This window comes from Metopolophium dirhodum, chromosome 4, assembly GCF_019925205.1.
Source record: "Metopolophium dirhodum isolate CAU chromosome 4, ASM1992520v1, whole genome shotgun sequence".
NCBI lineage: Eukaryota > Metazoa > Arthropoda > Insecta > Hemiptera > Aphididae > Metopolophium > Metopolophium dirhodum.
This window is the reverse complement of record NC_083563.1, coordinates 37,657,740-37,678,781: the sequence shown is the minus strand read 5'-3', so window position 1 is coordinate 37,678,781 and position 21,042 is coordinate 37,657,740. Positions and strand designations below refer to the sequence as shown.

At 27.9% G+C, this 21,042-nt stretch overlaps 4 protein-coding genes across 8 annotated transcripts; 2 read left to right on the top strand and 2 right to left on the bottom strand.

Moving 5' to 3' along the window:
• Positions 1-6,801: 6,801 nt before the first annotated feature.
• On the top strand, positions 6,802-7,638 carry LOC132943183 (uncharacterized). 4 transcript variants are annotated; one of them, XM_061012049.1, is made up of 2 exons: positions 6,802-6,955; positions 7,184-7,638. In XM_061012049.1, exon 2 carries the CDS (start codon positions 7,197-7,199, stop codon positions 7,599-7,601), a length of 405 nt encoding a protein of 134 aa, XP_060868032.1. In that variant the 5' UTR covers positions 6,802-6,955; positions 7,184-7,196; the 3' UTR covers positions 7,602-7,638. The 4 variants fall into 4 exon arrangements, with proteins under 4 accessions (XP_060868032.1, XP_060868031.1, XP_060868030.1 ...); XM_061012048.1 differs by having other exon boundaries at positions 6,802-7,081; XM_061012047.1 differs by having other exon boundaries at positions 6,802-7,081; positions 7,161-7,638.
• A 2,107-nt stretch (positions 7,639-9,745) lies between these two features.
• LOC132943721 (proteasome subunit beta type-7-like) lies at positions 9,746-13,287 on the bottom strand. Of its 2 annotated transcripts, XM_061012784.1 has the most exons (7): positions 12,940-13,287; positions 12,412-12,591; positions 12,191-12,341; positions 11,963-12,130; positions 10,183-10,334; positions 9,969-10,093; positions 9,746-9,911 (listed from the first exon to the last, which is right to left on the bottom strand). In XM_061012784.1, the coding sequence occupies exons 1-6, from the start codon at positions 12,999-13,001 to the stop codon at positions 9,994-9,996; spliced, it is 813 nt and encodes a 270-aa protein (XP_060868767.1). In that variant the 5' UTR covers positions 13,002-13,287; the 3' UTR covers positions 9,746-9,911; positions 9,969-9,993. The 2 variants fall into 2 exon arrangements, with proteins under 2 accessions (XP_060868767.1, XP_060868766.1); XM_061012783.1 differs by having other exon boundaries at positions 9,746-10,093; positions 12,940-13,286.
• A 198-nt stretch (positions 13,288-13,485) lies between these two features.
• LOC132942884 (N-alpha-acetyltransferase 20) lies at positions 13,486-16,086 on the top strand. Its single transcript, XM_061011580.1, has 6 exons — positions 13,486-13,719; positions 14,731-14,755; positions 15,090-15,180; positions 15,416-15,545; positions 15,601-15,737; positions 15,808-16,086. Exons 1-6 carry the CDS (start codon positions 13,667-13,669, stop codon positions 15,891-15,893), a joined length of 522 nt encoding a protein of 173 aa, XP_060867563.1. The 5' UTR covers positions 13,486-13,666; the 3' UTR covers positions 15,894-16,086.
• A 936-nt stretch (positions 16,087-17,022) lies between these two features.
• Positions 17,023-20,761, bottom strand: LOC132943731 (protein crooked neck). The gene is made up of 13 exons (XM_061012803.1): positions 20,606-20,761; positions 20,427-20,516; positions 20,171-20,325; positions 19,445-19,647; positions 19,200-19,368; positions 19,011-19,143; positions 18,702-18,863; positions 18,518-18,646; positions 18,159-18,371; positions 17,955-18,101; positions 17,685-17,879; positions 17,345-17,599; positions 17,023-17,259 (listed from the first exon to the last, which is right to left on the bottom strand). Exons 1-13 carry the CDS (start codon positions 20,639-20,641, stop codon positions 17,137-17,139), a joined length of 2,010 nt encoding a protein of 669 aa, XP_060868786.1. The 5' UTR covers positions 20,642-20,761; the 3' UTR covers positions 17,023-17,136.
• Between the last annotated feature and the right edge of the window lie 281 nt (positions 20,762-21,042).

The window sequence follows — 21,042 nt, the reverse complement described above, 5'->3', positions numbered from 1 at the left end:
GAATAGTCAATAGGTACTAGGTGTACCTATGTACATTTATATGAAAATCCTTGTATTAAGAATATAATATGTCCAAGATTTATTACCTATATCATTGATTAAGTATGTATATTTAATATTTTAATCAATGCCTATATAAAATAATAAAATACGCATAGGTAACGAAATAAAAAAAAAACTGGGTACCGATCTGTTGTATAGGTATAGTATATAGGTACTTAAGTCTCTATATAGAGGAGTGGCTGTAACGGGCCGATATCTTAAATTTGAATTCAAGTGATATAAATTATTGTATACGAAAAGTTGAAAAATGCTTCTGAGAGAAGTATCTAACCTGTCAGACTATACCTAATACATATATTATATATATTATATTACATATATTATAGGTTATGGAAAAATTAGGATAAGTTTTGAACACCATACACCAATTATTAAATAACAAATTGAACAAAGTTTGAGTCATAAAAAGTTTGTACATTTAACGGGCAACGATGTGCACGGGATCAGCTAGCATTATTTGCAATAATGTTGATAAATAAATCACAAGGGCAGTCGCTATGTGTTTGTGGCATCAATTTTGTTTTTCACATGGCCAGTTATATATGTCACGTCATGTTCTCGTGTCGGAATATCAAAAAAACTATTTATATACGCGCAAGAAAAAAAAAATAAGAATGTTGTACATCATAAAACATTAGAATAATAAACACTTTTTTTTTTAAATATTCTAGATTCTGAGCGGAGCGATGAATGTATTAATTTTACAATGATGTGTGTTTTTTTATTTTTTATTTTTGTGTCTGTGTACACGATTAGTAGTCGAAATAATCCTTCGATTTTCAAATTCAGTATCTTGTTCGATGAGAAAGTGAATCTAGTTGGTACTTTTGGGAGGTCAAAACTTAAAATTCCCAATAGTTTTCAAAAGTGCCCGGAAAAACAAAATAAAAATTAAGGGAAAACAGGAATTTTTACGCAAAATCGGTTTTTGACAAAATCGAATTTTAGTTTTTGATGTAATTTTAAAACAAATGAACGTATGTACATGAATTTTTCTATACACGATAAAATGTTCAAAATATTTTTATTCGTTTTGAATTGTTTAGAAACATTTTCTGGTTTCCAATTTTTTTAGCTTTTTTTCTATGAATGTCAATAAAAATTAATTTGTTGGGTAAAAAAGCTTGAAAATTTAATACAAGGCTCCTACTATACTGTTACAATGACATTTGAAAAATATTAAAAATCCTTAGTCACATTTTTGATTTATAAGCATTTAAAGTTCAAATCTTGACAAAATACGAAAAAATCACGAAAATTGGCAAATTATTTTGAGTTGAGAATTCATAAAAATTTTTCTTTTTAAATCTAAGATTTGAAAATGTAATACAAGATTATCCATAAGTTTGTCTACCTTTATCAAAAAAAAAATGTCTCCAAGAAAGTCAAATTAAATTTTTATGAGCGTTTGAAATCCGTATTTTACAACATTTGATATTTACACATTGATTTCTCATGTAACGATTTTCTTATTTTGTTGTAATTAAAAAACATATGACTGTAGATACTTGAAAATTTCACTGAATGTTTTTATTAGCATTTTCCATACACGATAAAACTTTGAAAATAATTTGACTCTTGTTGAGCTGTTTACGGACATGGTCAGTTGTCAATTTTTTTAGTTTTATTTTCTATAAATATCAAAAAAAAATTATTTGTTGTGTAAAAAAGCGTGAAAATTTAATGCAAGGCTCCTGATATATTGTTGCAATAGCAGTTGAAAAATATTAAAAATACATAGGCACAATTTTTTTTATAAGCATTTAAATTTCAAATGTTGACAAAATTTATCAAATTTAAACTTTAATAATTATTTTGTAGTTATACATTTATAAAATGTTCAACTTTTATAGCTAAGGATAGAACATTTTAATAAAAGCTCCGCGTAAACAGGTTACATATAAATTAGTTTATTCACAATAATATCATCAAATATACTTGGTAATATCATAGGCTGCTCAAGGGTAGGAAAACTTATGGGGAGGTTCGTACTAAATTTTCAAATCTTAGATATTAATAGAATATTTTTTCATAAATTTCTAATTCAAAATAATTTGCAAATTGTAGTGATTTTGACGAGGTTTGTCAAAATTCTTACTTCAGACGCTGATAAAACTAACTAGATTCATTTTTCACTCAGAATCTAAGATGAAAATGAAATTATATTATTGTATTATGTATAATTAGTAGGTACATTTTAAACGCTAATATGAATATTAAGTGAGTATTTCAAGTCCCTACAATTATTTATTTTTGAATAACAACAAAAAAACAAGATTTTGTCTAAAATATGTTTTACATATAAAACATGAAAATGTCCGTTTTTCCAGTTATTTTGAAAAGTATTACAGAGAATTTATTACTTTTGGGATTTGACCCTCCCAAAGTACAAAATTAATGCAAATTACTATCAGAAACTTGCTGTTTGAATTTTGAAGCATTTATTTACGGATTAAAATAAGTTTTTATTTCTATAAATATAACCAGCAGTTAGGTATATATTATTAGTAAAAAAATAAATGTTTTAACTAACTCAATTAAAAATAAACATGGGTATAGAGCTAACCACATCTGAAGCGATTGTTATTCGGTATTCCCCGTAGGTACATTATAAATTATAATAATGGCTATTGTATTTTTTTTTAAATCGTTATTTTGATAATTCAGGTGAAATGTTCACACACGTTTAACCATCCATCACCCTAGCTGATAAGATCTTTAATATAAAATATATGGTTATCTGAGCATATGATCCCTCGCGTGATTGCGAGACAACAAACCAATATTTATTAGTATAAATTAAATGTACAATCCAGCGCGGCGGTCGTGGTGCCAGCTAAGTAAAAAAAAATATAGCAGGAGTTGCCCATTTAAACAGTGTACATTTTGGTGTTTTTTTAACCGGACCTAATTAATTATATCTACTGAATTCATTAATACCTAATAAATTAGAAAAAATCAGACAAACTGTGTAGATGAGCCATTTGGAAAAAATCATCGAAATCGTACGGTTATAAATTAAGTTATTTAAGAAAACGTGGACACTTTTTAATGGGAAATTATAATGAAATCTGGAATCACGCGGCAGCTACATCCCGCGTTGCCGTAGGAATTGATAAAATAAAAACATAGTGTAAGTTTCAATTACCTACCTAGCTACTACAGGGTGTTCATTTTTGAATTAAATAACAAAATAAGCAAATCGCTATACACGAGAAATTGAATGAATATACATTATTATAATTAAGAAAAATTTTTATGAATTTGTAACTCAACATAATTTGAACGTTTTCATGATTTTTACGTATTTTGTCAAAATTTGAACTACAAATGCTTATAAAAATAAATTGTGACTGTATTTTTAATATTTTTCTACTGCCATATTGTAACAATATATTAGGAGCCTTGCATTAAAGTTCCACGCTTTTTTACCCAAAAATAACATTTTATTGATATTTATAGAAAAAAAAAATTTTAATTAAATTAAAAACTGACAATGCCCGTAAACAGCTCAAAAAGAATCAAAATATTTTCAAAATTTTACTCTGTATATAAAATCAGAATATAAACATTCAGTGAAATTTTCGTATATCTACAGTTATTCGTTTTTGAATTACAACAAAATAACAAAATCGCTACATGAGAAATTGAGTGAATATCCAATATTGTAAAAATATAATGAACTTCAAACGCTCATAAAATTTTATTTGATTTGCTAATAGACATTTTTTTTTTTTGATAAAGGAAGACAAACTTATGAATAATCTTATTGTATTAAATTTTCAAACATTAGATTTAAAAATAAAAATTTTTATGAATTCTCAACTCAAAATTATATTTGCTAATTTTCGTGATTTGTCCGTGTTTTGTCAAGATTTGAACTTTAAATGCTTATTAAAAAAAACTGTGACTAAGGATTTTTAATATTTTTCAACTGCTATAGTAACAATATACCAGGAGCCTTGTATTTTCAAGCTTTCTGACCCAACAAATAAAATTGTATTGCCGAATATAGATAACAATTCTAATATTTAAAAATTGAAAATGTCTTTAGACAGCTCAAAACGAGTCAACATTTTTCACGTATAGGAATTGATAAAAGAAACATATGGTGTGAATTTCAAGTATAGTATCTAAAAATCTGTATATAAAATATGTACCTATCTATATATTTTTATAGCTATCATTTTGTTTTAATGTTTTTACTTTTTAAATGAACGGATACATTTTTAGTTTATTATTTCAGAATATCGTTCTTGAGAATTTCAGTTGTACATAAAATATCAATTATGCCTATCTCGTTTTATTAAAAATTAATTTATAGAATATCGTTTTCCTTTAAATATTTTTTTATTATGTCAAATCGTATTTACTTTTATTGTTCTTAGTATTATATTTTTTATGCATTTTAGGGGGGTTGACATAGGCAATATAAAGACTGTCCTTTCTATAATATTATTAGTTAAATCACGGTTACCTATATTTTTATAAATACATATTACATATAATACATAATTAATACGTATATGTATTTGTTACGGAGCAACCACAACTACCCTAACCCGAATTATAAAAGGCTCTTTATATAGAGCCAACAATAGTTATTTAGATTTTGGAACGTGCACGCATAAAAACATACGCCGTAACAACTAGCTGTTAGGCAAGAAGGGATACATCTCAAAGTCAAGTTATTATATATATTGTCGAGTAGGACGTCGACTGACGTTTTTACGGGCTGTCTGTCAGGCAATAAAGGGACAACGTCGTGTAGCGTGTTACTTATACACGGCAGCACGGGCGCACCGGTAGAGAGACACCTGCAACCACCACATCCGTTCCTATACTCAACGACGGCGGGCTTTAAAGATAAAAGCACGGATTGGTCAAACCACTATAGCTATATACGGAACTGCATATTGGTGGTAACCTCTCGTTATACCAGACGGTGAGGAACAGTCCAACTGAAACCTCGTCGCTGGTACTCGATGCGCCACCAGCAGTCCCGCGTGGCGTAGGTACGGGAAACCAACCCGTAGCCATGAGGTACGAGCGGCCAAAGGCCCAACGCCCAACTCGTGGATTTGGTGCTGGACCGCCTGGATGACAGAGAGTAGGTACTATCCAGCCATCTGGAGGGAGGGTCTGCAATTCACGGATTGTTCTCGGGCCACTGACCACGAGATGAGACGCCCACCATCCCGCCTGGATTTTTATATAATAAAATGTAGTCTCCCCTAAGAGCACTAGCTTAGGGGCTAGTGCTCGTTTCGTCGATCGGTGAATTATGAACAGACGCCACTTATTTGAGCAGGCTTGTCATAATTAACCCCCCCCCCCCTGTAGTTGTATTTAAATAACATAAACACAAAACACATATCCTTTTGATTTGTATAAACTGACCTATGCAGTATAAACACGCTGGACCGCCGAGACCGGCTACCTCCTACGATACGTATGCGTCCCACCCATAAATTGTCAAAGGTGGGCAAGTTAATGAAAATAATTAACTGCGGCAAGTTAAGTTAATTCAATTAAATTTCCTCCAGTTAAGTTAAATGTTAACAAAAAATAAAATTTTACTAGCGTCATACTAGCGCTTCACAGTGGCTAGATAACCAGGTTTAGTTAACTTAACCTAGTGTGGTTGTAGAAGGCGCTAGTAAAACGCGACTTTTTGTCAGAATTGATAAGAACATTTGGCGCCGCTTAGCGCTGTGATCCAATATGGGCCGTCGTGCAACCATAGTATCTATAACCGTGGTATATATTGAGAGGCCGTATACATCACGGTTTGATATATTATGTATGTATGTATGTATATAAATATATATATAAAAATAAGTGTACATTTTGAATACATTTTATAACTCAAGATCCACCAAACCGATTTCGATAAAAATTTCAGGACATATTAAGATTGATATGTAGATGGTTTCTGTGAAGTTTGTACGCTGTGGAATAAGTGGTTCCGGAGTTATGGCCTCTTAAGTGCACACCTGGCGATATAGCCAAAAACAACGTCTATACAATTATTTTTAATTAAAAAACAAAAATTTCTATCGTAAATCTCAAAATTCCTATTTGAGCACCTACCGAGGGTGATCACTTCCCTTTTTAAATTAGCCTATGACACTCACAAAGAATGTGGCTTTGTATTAGTGAAAGAATTTTTTAAATCGGTTCAGTAGTTTCGGAGTTTATCCGAATATAAAAATGAAAGTTTGTGTGCAGATTAGACCTCTGGGAAGAAGATAGGCTAATTTAAAAAGTGTTAAATTTGTTTTTTTTTATTCATCGTATTTTAGTACGGTTGCGTTAGGCTTTTGTATTAATTGATTATATTAATCATCCGTAGGTGGAATTAAGTAAAAATGACAAACTTGGTACAATTTTGATACTTAAGAGTTAAATCATACACTTACGTACAAACAGCACGGGGTCCGCGATTGCCTACCTGATAATATATTGCTGCGAATCAGAAATTTTATTCCGGGCAACAGAAAAGTTAAGATACATTTTGAACACCGTACACCATACACCGGAATATTAAATAACGAATTGAACAAAGTTTGAGTCATATAGAATTGGTACATTTAACGGGCAACAAAGTGCCAGCGGGATCAGCTAGTACATATATATATAATATATGGTTATCTTAAACCGTGGTATACATTATTGTATCACTATCCTTATCAATTTTCTGACAAATACCCTCTACCTGTACTTGTGATTGTAAACTGTAGTTCGAAACTCCGAACTGGTTCGTTGTCATTAGTTCCTATACTTGGTACTTCGTTGTAACTTCGTATTGTTGTGTATTCCTAGTTTTTTTTTAAGTTTTGGATTCACCTACGTCAAGTCTTTAACCATCATTGAACATTTGAAAATAAATGTAATATTGTTTTAATTAAACCTCTAGTTTAAAATTAATTACATTAATTGATTATTACATTTATGAATATTACAAACTTATTGTATTTGACACATCAGAAGAGAGACTTTTAAGAAGAAAAATTGTGTAAATTACATAAGTTATTTACAGACTAGTATCAGGTCTGATCCTTAAAAGAGTAGTACCTACTTATTAGTAAAATTAGTTTTATTTTTTTATTTTTTACAGTTCATTTTGAGAAATGGAGATCCCTGAAAAAAACCTAGATATTGCCACTATTGAGTATGTTAAACCAAAAACTAAAATGTTTTCATTTACATCAGAAGTATTAGGTGTCACGTTATATAATCAAATATTGTGTTTTGATAATTGTTTTTTTGTTGTTATTAATCAAGACAATACGTTTTCATGCTTATCTGTTGCGATGTCACAAAGAAATAGCATGGATACAATATCCAGTGCTATTTTCAGCACAGATCCTGATAGTAGATCTGAATCAATAGCTAACACACTATCTAAAAGTTTGAAAACATCAATTCCAATATATGTGAGTTTTAATGCAAACATTGAAACTATTGGATTAAAAGATGTTATTTCAAGTTTAATTAATTTTTTCAAATCTCATTCAGAAATAGGTATTTGTTAAATGAATATTGAATCAAAATACAAATGAATTAATATTATATTGCAGTTGAATTATTTGTTACATGTATGCACCTATGTCTTTTTTTTTAACTGTCCTAAGGAACATATTTATGAGGACGTGATACTCGCATGTGTTGTCTCCGTCTTATAAATGCATAACATAGTAAATTGTACGCTAAAAAAACCTGTAGCTCCATTAATTTAAAAATTAGAGTAAATTGACCTCTTATACAATCTAAAGGTAAGATTATTATCTAGACTTATTATATTTTAATTTTTAAGCGAGTTATGAGTACTTTAAAATGTACAAACAATTTACAATTTTAAAATACTCAGCTCATTTTAAAATTAAAATATAATAAAAAGCTCATGAGGTTTATAAGAGGTCGATTTACTCTAATTTTAAATTAACAATGCGTCTTATAAACGCATAACATAGCAAATTCTACGTAAATCAGAACATGTGTAGCTCTGTTAATTTAAAATTAGAGTAAATAGACCTCTTATAAACCTCATGAGCTTTTTATTATATTTTAATTTTAAAATGAGCTGAGTATTTTACAAATTGTACGTTCTGAATAATTCATTTAACTCTATTATGTTTAATTTTAGAGTGAATATATCTATTACCAAATTTGAAGTAAGAGTATTATTTAGTTAATAACAGGTGGTTTTTATATTTTAATTTTAAAATGCACGATTGTCAAGCGTTTGAATACGAAGACACAACGCATTGAGCTCTTAAAAGAGGTTTTTATAAATACAATATATCAATACATAACGGGTGTGTACTGGATATGTCAGGTGGCCTGACAAATAAAAAAAGAAATAACTTATCCTAATCAATATTTTTTTTTCTATGTAATTTATTGACTTGTGCGTTAAACATATAATATTATATTTATTATTTTTAACACTGAAATTAAAAAAATTTAAATATGTTTTGATAATTATAAAATAGCCAATTTGCAAATATGGTTTTTAGAACATTTGATTGTAAAAGCATTTATTTACCTAAGTCATGTGGTTTATTTTTAAAATGTCTAATTTTTTGAAGTAAGCTTATTTATTAATGAGTCATTAATTTGAAAAGTAACAACTTAAAAAAATATATTTAGATTTTAATAAGTACCAAAGTTCATATTTTTTGAATTTAAAATGTTTTCTTTTACAACCAGATCAACATTACTTAACAAAAATTATGATGTTTCAACAAATCGTAAAAAATAAACTATGGCTTAAATACATATTTGTACAGTCAACATTTTTCTATAAACTAGATTTACAAACTAATTTAGTATTTTTTAAATATTTTGGAGCAAGGGGTCCACCCACCCACCAAAAAATAAGGGGTAGCAGACCCTTGAACCCTCCAGTGTGCGCCACTGCATATAACACAAGCGTCTATAAATGTTAACAACTTGAAAATATTGATTAGAATAAAAGTTATTCCATTTGCCAGGTCTTCCTGTTACATATCAGGTTTAAGTGAGTCAATAAATAATATGTATATATGAACATATTTGGGGGTTATACTTTTATTGAGGTGCCATTTTCCTTATCCTAAGTCGTACGACTTTAAGCAATTGAGGTACTCAATGTTTCGCGAGTTATTTAGCAGTCAGTTGCATTGATGAGCAGCTCTAGTTTTTTCTCATGACAATCTTATTGATTTTGTCCTAGATGGATATTTTTAAATATCGATAGACTTCATTCCTATCTAACTGGTATGCTGCAACAATGGTACATAGCAACATTGAATAACCAATATTAGACTTGTGTACTGGAATGTGTCCAAATTGGTTAGATGATAGCTACATATTTAAGCCATTTGTTTGCCTGGCATAGTGTGAAATGTCTTCAAACTCACCAGTATAATTTACGCATTTTGTTATCTATTGTATAGTTATATCCTTATAGGCTGTGTAAGTATAATATGTATGTAAATAATATTCATACATTTTCTTTAAAAAAGTTATTTTTGTTAAAATAATATGTTCTAGTCAGGGACGCCCCTGTAACATCCTGTCACTAACCATTTTACTATCAAATTTACTTATTGTTACTGTAATGTTAATACTGTAATCTTATATTGTAAATAATTTTAATAAATAAATAATAATAAAAAAAAAATATGGGTACCAATTATCAGAAAAATGGTGAATAGTCAGCTTTCTTACTTTATTTACTTGACTTCATTTAAATACATCTCTAAAAATGTATCAAAATTAACATTTTCAAAAAAATATAATTTAAAATATATCATTTTGTAACATAAGTATTTTATATAAATAAATGTTGACACCAGTACCTATTAAACAATACTTTTGTTAAAAATTAGAAAATGTATAAAAATAATTAATCATACTTGGAGCTTAATTAAAAAAAAAAATTCAAGAATCAACTTCCATGACAGTTTCTTCTGCAATTTGGAATTTGATTTCACTTTTGCGTAACACTTTAGTTAAACCAGTTGGATAGACATATTTAGCACTGAAATAAAATATGCACATATGATTTACAACATATATATAATATGTATGCAAGACTTTATAGTATGTATAAGAAAATAAAAAACTTACGTAGCTGGCTTCTTATTAGGTGTCAAGTAGTTTCTAAGCATACGAGTTCCATCTTTTTTGATAATACACAGATCCACATTACTTCCAGATCCAAGATCGTTAAATACACCCCCTAAGATAGCATCACATGCCAGTTTCATGCCTTCTTCTTCCTAGTTAAGCATTTAAAGAAATTAAAATATTAAGTAATAAATTTAAAAAAGGTGGGTAAAAGTGGATGTCGCTCTGCTGTACAGTAGGTTACAGGTGAGTCACCCTAATGGATGATGTTAAATCTGAATTCAACGATATAATATCATTGTATAAGAAAAAACAATTCTGAGCGAAAACGGTCAGTCAGCCTATGGTATTATTAATATATTTGATGATATTATTGTGAGTAAAGTAATTTATATATTTACTTGGAACCTTGTTTTAAATTTTCAATACTTAGCTACAAAAGTTGAATATTTTATAAATGTTTAACTACAAAATAATTATTACATTTGAAATTTGATAAATGTTGGAAAAAAATATGAACTTTAAATGCTTAAAAAAAAAAATTGTGACTATATGTTTTCAATATTTTTTAACTGCTATTGTAACAATATATCAGGAGCCTTGCATAAAATTTTCACGCTTTTCTACCCAACGAATAAAATTTTATTGATATTTGTAGAAAAAAAAACTAAAAAAAATGGAAACTGACAATGTTCGTAAACAGCCCAAAAAGAGTCAAAATGTTATTGTGTATAAAAAATGCTAATATAAACATTCAGTAAAATTTTCAAGTATCTACAGTCATACGTTTTTTAATTACAACAATTTTTTTTTTTGATAAAGGTAGATAAACTTATGCATAGTCTTGTATTACATTTTCAAATTGAAAAAGAAAATTTTTATAAATTCTCAACTCAACTTTAGTATTTTGTCAAGAATTGAACTTTAAATGCTTATAAATAAAAACTGTGACTAAGGATTTTTAATATTTTTCAAATGTCATTGCAACAACATAGTAAGAGCCTTGTATTAAATTTTCAAGCTTTTTTACCCAACAAATAAACTTGATTGATATTTATAGAAAAAAAAACTAAAAAAATTGAAAACTGACAATGTCTGTAAACAGCTCAAAAAGAGTCAAAATATTTTCAAAATTGTATGGTGTATAGAAAATGTTAATATAAACATTCAGTGAAATTTTCAAGTATCTACAGTCATTCGTTTTTTAATTACAATAAAATAAGAAAATTGTTACATTGAGTGAATATCAAAATATGTTGTAATAATATAAATTTCAGACGCTCATAAAAATTTAATTTAAGTATCTTGTCGACATTTTTTTTGTTGATAAAGGTAGACAAACTTATGACTAATCTTATATTACATTTTCAAATCTCAGAAAAACTAAAAAAATTGGAAACTGAAAATGTCCGTAAACAGCTCAAAATATTTGGAAAATGTTATGGTGTATAGAAAATGCTAATATAAACATTGAGTCAAAATTTCATGTACCTACGGTCATTTGTTTTAGAGTTACACTAAAAGATTTTGCGTAAAAATTCCCGTTTTTCCTTAATTTTTCTTTTTTTTTCATTTCGCTTTTGAAAACTACTTGGTAAATTTTACTTTTGACCCCCCCAAAGTACCAACTAGATTCACTTTTCTATCAGAAAAGTTACTGTTGAAGAAAATCTAAGCACTTTTACTGTCCTAAAAGGCGATGACACACACAAAAAAAAAAAAAACACATTGTAAAATTAATACATTCATCGCTTCGCTCAGAATCTAAAATTTTACTTACAGTGAGATTTTCATTCCAGCGACTTTCAAGTTCTGAAATAGCTGCCATACTTCCTGATCCCATAGATATATAAGGTAATTTATCGATTGAACCATGAGGGTAAATAGAATATAAATGTGTACCACTGTTATCAACACCACCCAAAATTAATGCGGCTGAAACATACCCCTTAATCAAATATAAAAATTAATAAATTGAACAAACAAAGTAAAGTATAAACTAAATCACCATGTATTTGAAAAGATATTGACGGAGTGATCTAGCAGCAAACGCAACCGGAACCATTTCTTCCGGAAACTTGAATGCTTGCAAGGAAACATTGGCAGATACCATACGTGTAACTTGCATAGTGTCTGCTGCTGTACCAGCACCACAGCAGCTGAAATAGAACAGTATTAATATTATTTAAAGGTATTTATAAAAGGAATATTTATTATAAGTCAACATACTGCATATATTTGCCAATGTAATGGATTTTTTCACAATTCTTTTCCATAACTATAGTATCTGAAGTAGCACGTGTGTCTGCAGCCAAAATTACACAATCCCGAGTAGTCACTCCCACAATTGTAGTACCAGTTTTTCGAAAACTAGGCATTTTTAGTCCCATTTTTTCAAGTTTTGCATTTCTAAAGATCAAAGTTTTAACAAAACTGTATTATGTATTTGGAAAATAGTGGTGTTGTAAACAATGTAAAATAAATGGGAAATCACAATTTATCATACATATTATTAACATGTATAGTTAACTTAAATAGTTTAATTTATACATTAAAATACAAATACTTCAAGACAAAGTATACAATTGGTCTAATGTTTATTTACATACCAGTAGGTAGTCAAAATGAATTAAATGGCATACATAAATCACATTAATTATGAAAAATAAAATTTAACATTAATTGTCGGGTATGATAATATATATTTTATTAAGTAATAATGTTAATATTATTAATATAATAATGAAACGGACAAACCTTTCAAGATTCCGGAATGAAAAGGCACCCACATCGTCGATAGAACTGTAGTTTAGAGCCATAGTTAATTCAAATAGATGATTGATATTTTCACGACTATCGTTAAACAAAAAAGACAAATGCTTTTTGTAATCACAAAAAATATGATTTGTCAGACTTTAATTAATAGTTAAATTCTGTGTAGAATACACTAGAAATACAAATTAACACCAAACACAAATTAATACTCCACACTTCACAAGCGGCAATGCGGCATAATCTGGTTTAAAATGTTTAAATATTTTCAATGTTTTATCGTCTTCATACTTTCATAGTCATCTTCGGGACTCGGGGTAAATAATATGTAGTCATCACGATTTAAGATAATATAATCATTAATCATGTTCAATGTAGATAACACTGATGATGTCCGAATAAAAAAACCTGGTTTTTGGTATAAAACCTCGTTTTAAACCAAGGTTAAAAAGTATTATTGGTTACCACAGTCCAAAGTTTAGCCATACAGTTGATAATAAGCGTTATCGCAGTTAAAAATAAAAATTTAATTTATTTGATAAATATTAATTGTCTATTTTTTCTAAAGGGTACATAATAATATATTTTGTAATTATTTTTTTATAATGTTCCTTACTTACTGCATTACGGTTTACTGATAAATGTATAGTTCATTCAACTCATTGTGTTATTTTCAGTTTTTAAACATTAAATAGTCAAAATTGACAACACAATGACAACATTAAGACCATTCAATTGTGATGATTTATTCAAATTCAATAACGTGTAAGTTTTAAAACATTTCTGAACAAGGACCTAATGGTATATTTCAACATATAATTCTCAATTATTTTATTATGTTTATTTACATAATAATAATTTTAATAACAAATAGGTACTTAATTTAATGTTTTCGCTTTCAATCATAGTCTGAAACCGGTTTTCTGAAAAGCAGTTAGAAACTAGATTTTTAGTTTTTCAGCATCTTAAACTTGCCCGAAATAATATACCTTCAAACCAGTGTTAAAAAATCCTGATTGTAATCTTAAAATTTAAGTAACCGTTAACAAAATTTTAACCGGAAAATTGTATAAAACTGTTTGCAAACTAGAAACAGTTTAAACTAATATCAATTTCTTCCATATTTATAAATATATTACAATATTTTTAGTTCTTGATAAAATAAGTATTTTTATAGGATCAGAATATTTTGTTTAAATTTATTTAACGAAAATTAAAAAAAACAATAACCAAAATCTAAAAATTAAAAAAACCGATAGTAAATTGAAACAGTTTCAAGTCCTGATTTAAATCCTATCAATTATTGTTAATTGTGCGCATGTTAAACTGACAGAAAAACAATTTTCTTATGATAGGTAGGTAATATTGCTTGTAGAAATACTTTGAAATTGATTGACACACAGGTAACATATTACCTGTAATATGTTTGCATTTAATTATTATTGCCGTATAAACAATGCAATTTTAATAATTTCTTAATAATAGATATGGCCACACAATATAAATTTCATAATAATTTCATTCAAAAATGTAATATTTATTTGTTTAAAAAAAAATAAAAATTTTTATTACTGAAGTAAATTAAAATAAGTGCGTTATTTGTGTAACGCAATTACATCATATTTTTTCCAGAAACTAAATATTCAATTGAAAAGTATTATGCGACAAATTTAGATTTAATATATATATATATAATAACTAACTAATTTATTTATTTATTAATAGTTTTAGTTCTTAATTATTGAATTAATTTTTTATTGTACGTTGTTATTTCAGAAATCTAGATACACTTACAGAGACTGTATCCTTTTTTAAACATACAATTTATATACAAATTATTATAGTTTACTTACTATTATAATTTATAGAAGTACTGTACTATATGATAATAATTATGTACATCTCAGTATTATCATTTTTTATTTTAACACTCCGAATGAAATTAATTTTAATAAGCATATTTACAGAGAGCATTTGTTTACATTTGAATATTTTGATTACCTTTATGTATGTATTTATTTTTTGTTGTATCAATTTGAATTAAAATAATTTTAAATCCAACTATTATATTGTTAGTTGTGGACATTAGATTATTATTAATACTTTAAATTTAAACTTAACTTCACATTATACAGTATGCAATACCATTTTATATGCAATATCTTGCACATTGGCCGGAGTATTTTCAAGTTGCCGAATCTCCTACTGGAGAAATTATGGGCTATAGTAAGTTTTTTACTTAGTTCAATAACCTATGCACTGTTTTTTCATATGCAAATGTCATAATGTATACATAATATATTATATAATTATTTACAAAAACATTGAATTTCCAAATAATTAAATCATTTTTGTTTTGTTACCAAAACAAATGTGCAATCTGTAGTGATTTTTTAAAAACTTTTTTTGATAAATTAATTTTACCTGATATTTATAACATTAAACTGTAAATTGTGTTTAGTTATGGGTAAATCTGAAGGACAGCCAGATAGTTGGCATGGTCACGTAACTGCATTAACTGTTGCTCCAGAATACAGAAGATTAGGTGTTGCAGGAGTTTTAATGAATTGGTTAGAAGAAATTTCGGAAAAGTAAATTTTTGTTTAACATTTTATTTACATTTTCTAATGTTCTAATAATTTTCAGAAAAGATGCATGGTTTGTTGATTTATATGTGCGTGTCAGCAATACAGTGGCTATATCAATGTACAAGAGCTTAGGGTATACAGTGTATCGTACCGTATTAGAATATTATTCAGGCGATCCCGACGAAGATGCATATGGTACATTTTATTATTATTTACTGTAGGATTTATAAAATACAAAAATATTAAAAATACTATATATTTTCAGATATGAGAAAAGCACTTTCTAGAGATGTAGAGAAAAAATCAATTGTTCCACTAGAACATCCAGTAAGATTAGATGACTGTGATTAAAATATGAACATACTCGTGATGGTTTACCTGACATTGATTTGTAACCAAACAAAAATGATTCTGTATTTTGAAATAAATCGTTAAATGTTTTATAATATATTACTAGAAAACCTTTTTTCTATTATATTAATTCAAAGTAGTATACAATATTATATTCATTTTTATTCTAAAATATATATTTTGTCACGCCAGACGACTAACAGAAAGTTTATTTCCAGTTAAAGCGTTGGAAAATGACCTTTTATTATCCAGCAGAGAGCAAATGCTTTTCCAGGTTGAAAAATTACTGTCTAAAACAGATTAATATAATGTATTCTGAATGTATTGATGCCTTTTGTCTAGTATATAAAAATGGTGGGTTACTTCCAATGTCTCCTACTGATCTACGAAACTGTTAAGCCAATTTTAGGTACTGAGAATGGTTACAAGGTTAGGTCGTTATGGAATAGATACTAGTGGCATACTGTAATATCGGTAGAGACGTGACAAAAAGTAGTATATTGTGCGGCTCGCATGAGCATAGCGTGATGAATTTATACTGTGGAGGAAGGTAGGGGGGGGGGGGGGGGGGGTTAGTAATGTTTTGAGTACACAACTATATTTTAAAATTGTATATTAGTATTTTTTCTGTACCTACATGATCCAATTTTCAAAATATTTTGATGCTTTTTAAGCCATTTATTTTTCATTTAAGTATTGAAAAAAAAAATTTAATTTAGTAAAAAAGTTTAAAAATCTTATACATAGAGGTTCCTCATTAGTTGTTCATACACCATTTAAAAATATCAAACACAGTGACAATATTTTTTTGTAAGCGTTTAATGAATTTTGATGAAATTCATTAAATTGCTAAATTTAAATTTGTCAAAAAGATAAACAGAAATACTAAATTCTAACACATTTATATGAGATAGAAATAATGTTATATAATATTGTTGCATCAAAACTATATTATAGTATTAGTCATAATCCACTATATTCTGTTGTATTTGTTCCCTAATCTGAAGTCAATTTGTATACTGAAACAATATGATATATCTTATCTTCATATTGAGACATATGTGTAGTATACGATTAAATACTATTGGGTTACTTACTACTAGTCAAGAATAGGTTAGGGATTAAAATATTTAAATGTATATATAGAACTTAAAATGAATACAATAGGATTTATTACTAAAAACTTTGTGGTAAGTAATTCATATTAAATAATAGAATGATGATACATTAATTGATTATTTATTTACATTTCTTCTAATTTCCTTTTTTTCCAAGCTTTAGCAGTTTCTAGAAGCTTAAGGTTTGGTCTCGCAGCATCATCCTCTGGGAAAATATAGTCTATTTTTTCTTCCCATCCTTTGTCCCTCTAAAATAAATTATACAAAATATCAAATAAGTAAATATAATAACACTGTAAAATTGTTTAAAATTTAAACCAAAAGTTTTCTTACTCCACTTTCGGAAGTATAAGGCACTCGTTTTTTAATTCTCTTTGGCAACATATTTTTAACTTTAGTTTTACTATCTTCATCTCCATTTTCTTCTTCAAATTTAAACCATGCTTGTAAAATGCCTTCTCTTTCTTCAGGTGTACCACCTCTTCGTAGTGCTTCATTACCTCTTTCAAATACTCTTCTTGCTACTGATACACTATCGATACCTTCCTCTTCTGAAGTAGCTTCGAATTGTGCATAACTCATCCAAACCTGCCATATAAACGTAGGTTTTTATTTTTATTAGTCTACTAATTAAAGTTGTTAACAAATAATAATAAATATGGTAGAATATTACTTTGAAATGATTAGTTCTTTCTAGAAGTCTTTCATACAACTTTCTAGCTTTTTCTGTTTCCCCTTGTAATGTCTCAAAATCAATGAACGATTTCCATAGAACTTCTGGCATATCTAATCGTTGTTGGTTTACAGCTAATTCATAAATAGCTCTAGCACGATCTATATCACCCAATACTGTTTCTAATTCTGCAAACTAAAATTTATATTCATTTTAATTTACAAAAACTTGAAAAATTGTAGGACTACTTCATATATAGTCAATACTTACTCGAATCCAAGTGACACAATTTTCTGATCCAAATTCTAAATACTTTTCATATAGTATACGACATCTTTCAAATTCTCTAAGTTGTATTTCTAAATCAATATAGCCTCTAAACAGTTTATCTCTGGGACATAAACCTAATGCAACACCCTGTAAAGTAAATTAACCACAGTATTATTGAATTTATTTGAATTCACTAAAGACTACCATTCGCTTTCTTGCAGCAGTTAAATTTTTGTGACGTATTTCAAATTGAGCATAATATAGCCAAGCTTTTGAAAATGTAAATATTTTATGAGGTATAGTAGAAATAAATGTCTGATAAACATCACGTGTACGCTCTTCATCTTCAGCTTCTAGTTCTTCAAACAAAGCATAATTTATCCATAAATAAACATATCGACGCCATGCATGCTTTTCCTATGATAAAAAGAATTATATTTAATTAAAAAGGAATATCTGTAATCAAATAATTTAACATATTGAAAATGAAATAAATATATCCAATAAGTAAATTATAAACAAAATTAATCAACATTCATCTTTTATTTATAAAAGAAACTTACATTTGAAGGGGGTATATTGGCAACTGCTCGTTCATATGTATCTCGAATGACTTCTAAATTTCCTTCACTCTCTACTAATTTCAAATAATCAAACCAAGCATCATAATTTGTAGGATTACCTTTTACTTCCTGAAAGTCACATAGTTAGAATATTGTTTTAATTTAATTTTAAACTATTAAATACTTGTTCATATTGTAGTTTTCTTTTACTACTTATAACACTTTCAATTGCAGTCCGATCACCAAATTTTTTCTCATGTATTGTGTATGCTTTATAAATATCATGACATCTATCTTTAGGAACATGATCCAAAGCATATTTATAAATTACTCGTACACGTTCGTGCTTAAATGAAATCAAACATTATGCATGTTAATTAAGTAATGTTAAAATAAGAAATCTCTTTTATCATATACTGTAAAAAAATATTATTACAGATTGTGTATTTTTTAGTACATGAAAAAAAATAATAGTGTTAATTAATTTTAATACTTCTTTTTGTCGTTCTTCAAATCTTGCGAATGCAATAAACAAATTTTCACTGATATGATCATCACCAAAAAATTCTACTGCTTTTTCAAATACACTTCTTCCTCCGGCAATGAAACCATTTTGTTCTTCAAATCTAAAAATAAAATAGTAATTAAAAACTTTTAAATTTTAAATATGAACATAATTTACCTAGCATATCTTATCCAGTTTGTAACATCTGGATGTACCATAACAAAATTACTATAGATTTTCCTTGCACGATCAACTTCATGGTAACGCAATTCAAATTTTATATAAGTCAACCAAGCTTGTTCTGGGGGTTCCCATTCCATCCATCGTTCAAATACTGCTCTAGCTCCTAAAAAAAATATTTATAGTGTATAAAATAACATCAGCTAAAACGAGTAAAATAAATTATTTAATTTTAATTTTACCTGCAACATTTCCCAACATTTCTTCCATATATGTGTATTTGTACCAAAATTGATTTGCACGAGGCATGATGACAACAGCACGATCCCAAAGATTTCTGGCATGCATCACTTGTCGATGTCTCATTTCTAGTTCGGCGTATTTTAGCCATAGTGTTATATTTCGGTGGTCTGTATCTAATGCTCTTTCATAGATTGATCGTGCCCTTAAAATAATCATTATGATAATCAAAATTATTAACAACCAATAAACAAATGATAGAAAATATCAAAATTAAGATTAAGCAAAACTTACATAATGTATAAGCACATACTTTCAATAAAATTCTAATAGGTAAGCTAAATAATAATTGACAAAAGTTAGGTTAGGTTAGTAAAAACATTTTTTTGGGTTACAAAATGTTTAAATTATAAAAAAAAAGAAAGATTGAGATTAAGATGACGCCCGACTCATGTATGGTCTCCATATGACATACATATAACATATTAAATTTGGGTCAGTAGTAACAAATTTTTAATGTTAGTTTGTGATGATAGTTTAATATTAGAAGGACAAGGTTTAATATTAGTTTGTAACATTGAGTCATGGAGACAACACGTGCGGGTTCAGCTACCACATAAAATTAATAAGTGCATGGAAAATGTAATTTGAAGTATGTACTATTACTTCAATTAATTTTATTTGAAAGATATTAACATATACAACTGAATTAATTTGATATGATTTACCTCTGAATTTCTTTCTGACTCTCTTCCCAAGCAGCGTATTTTATCCAATTACTTATATTTGTACGATTTCTTCGAATATTATCTTCAAAAGCACGTCGTTTCCTATGTTGATAATCTCTTAATTCTATTGGATCAGAGATTTTTTGTTTGGGAGGCTAATATTTAAATAGATTTGCATATTAATGTCACGGATGTGTTATTCAAGACTAAAATAGACTCAACAATAAAAGTATATTTCATAAATCTAAATACTTACTGGTGGTACAATTTCAAGATCACGCTCTTTTGCTTCCCTTAACAGCTGCTCAGCAGTGATTTGAATTTCCGCGGGTGCTTTATTTTTCACCTAAAGCACATATAAGAATAATAAGCAATCACAATAACTACTTCCATTAATTATTTAAAACGATTTTTCAAAAGCATATTGGTACGTACCTTGGCGACTTTTGGAATTTTTTGTGGTTTCTCCATTTTTAAATTTTAGTTAGGGTCTGCTGGGCCTAGAGTCTAGACACTAAAAGTAATTTTAAAAAGTCCACAATTATAAAGTATAAAGTATAAACAGAATACAAATATTATATTTTATATCAGAATTCAGAATCATATTACTATAATATATTATGATGATACCATGATACTATAAACACGGTTGTAGATATAACATATATATTGTTTTATTTTACAACCATATACAACCGTGATTGTAAACAACATGGTATCGTAACTTAATATATTGTATTTTGACGATTAAATGTCAAGGACTCTGTAAACACTTGTTTTTGGCATAGACCACGAATTAAAATATTATGAATTTTCAAGCTTTTTTACCCAACAAATAAAATTCTATTGGCATTCATAGAAAAAATAAATTG

Excerpts from the sequence above, each read along its gene's own strand:
- LOC132943731 (XM_061012803.1), bottom strand. The coding sequence starts at position 20,641 with ATGGAGAAACCACAAAAAATTCCAAAAGTCGCCAAG. Across the intron at positions 19,144-19,199 it reads AACTGGATAAGATATGCTAG|ATTTGAAGAACAAAATGGTT; the intron begins GTAAATTATGTT and ends TTTTATTTTTAG. Across the intron at positions 18,372-18,517 it reads CCAATATACCCCCTTCAAAT|GAAAAGCATGCATGGCGTCG; the intron begins GTAAGTTTCTTT and ends TTTTTATCATAG.
- LOC132943721 (XM_061012784.1), bottom strand. The coding sequence starts at position 13,001 with ATGGCTCTAAACTACAGTTCTATCGACGATGTGGGTGCCTTTTCATTC. Across the intron at positions 12,342-12,411 it reads TACATTGGCAAATATATGCA|CTGCTGTGGTGCTGGTACAG; the intron begins GTATGTTGACTT and ends GTTCTATTTCAG. Across the intron at positions 12,131-12,190 it reads AATATCTTTTCAAATACATG|GGGTATGTTTCAGCCGCATT; the intron begins GTGATTTAGTTT and ends TATTTGATTAAG.
- LOC132943183 (XM_061012049.1), top strand. The coding sequence starts at position 7,197 with ATGGAGATCCCTGAAAAAAACCTAGATATTGCCACTATTGAGTATGTT.
- LOC132942884 (XM_061011580.1), top strand. The coding sequence starts at position 13,667 with ATGACAACATTAAGACCATTCAATTGTGATGATTTATTCAAATTCAAT. Across the intron at positions 15,181-15,415 it reads TGGAGAAATTATGGGCTATA|TTATGGGTAAATCTGAAGGA; the intron begins GTAAGTTTTTTA and ends AATTGTGTTTAG. Across the intron at positions 15,738-15,807 it reads TCCCGACGAAGATGCATATG|ATATGAGAAAAGCACTTTCT; the intron begins GTACATTTTATT and ends ATATATTTTCAG.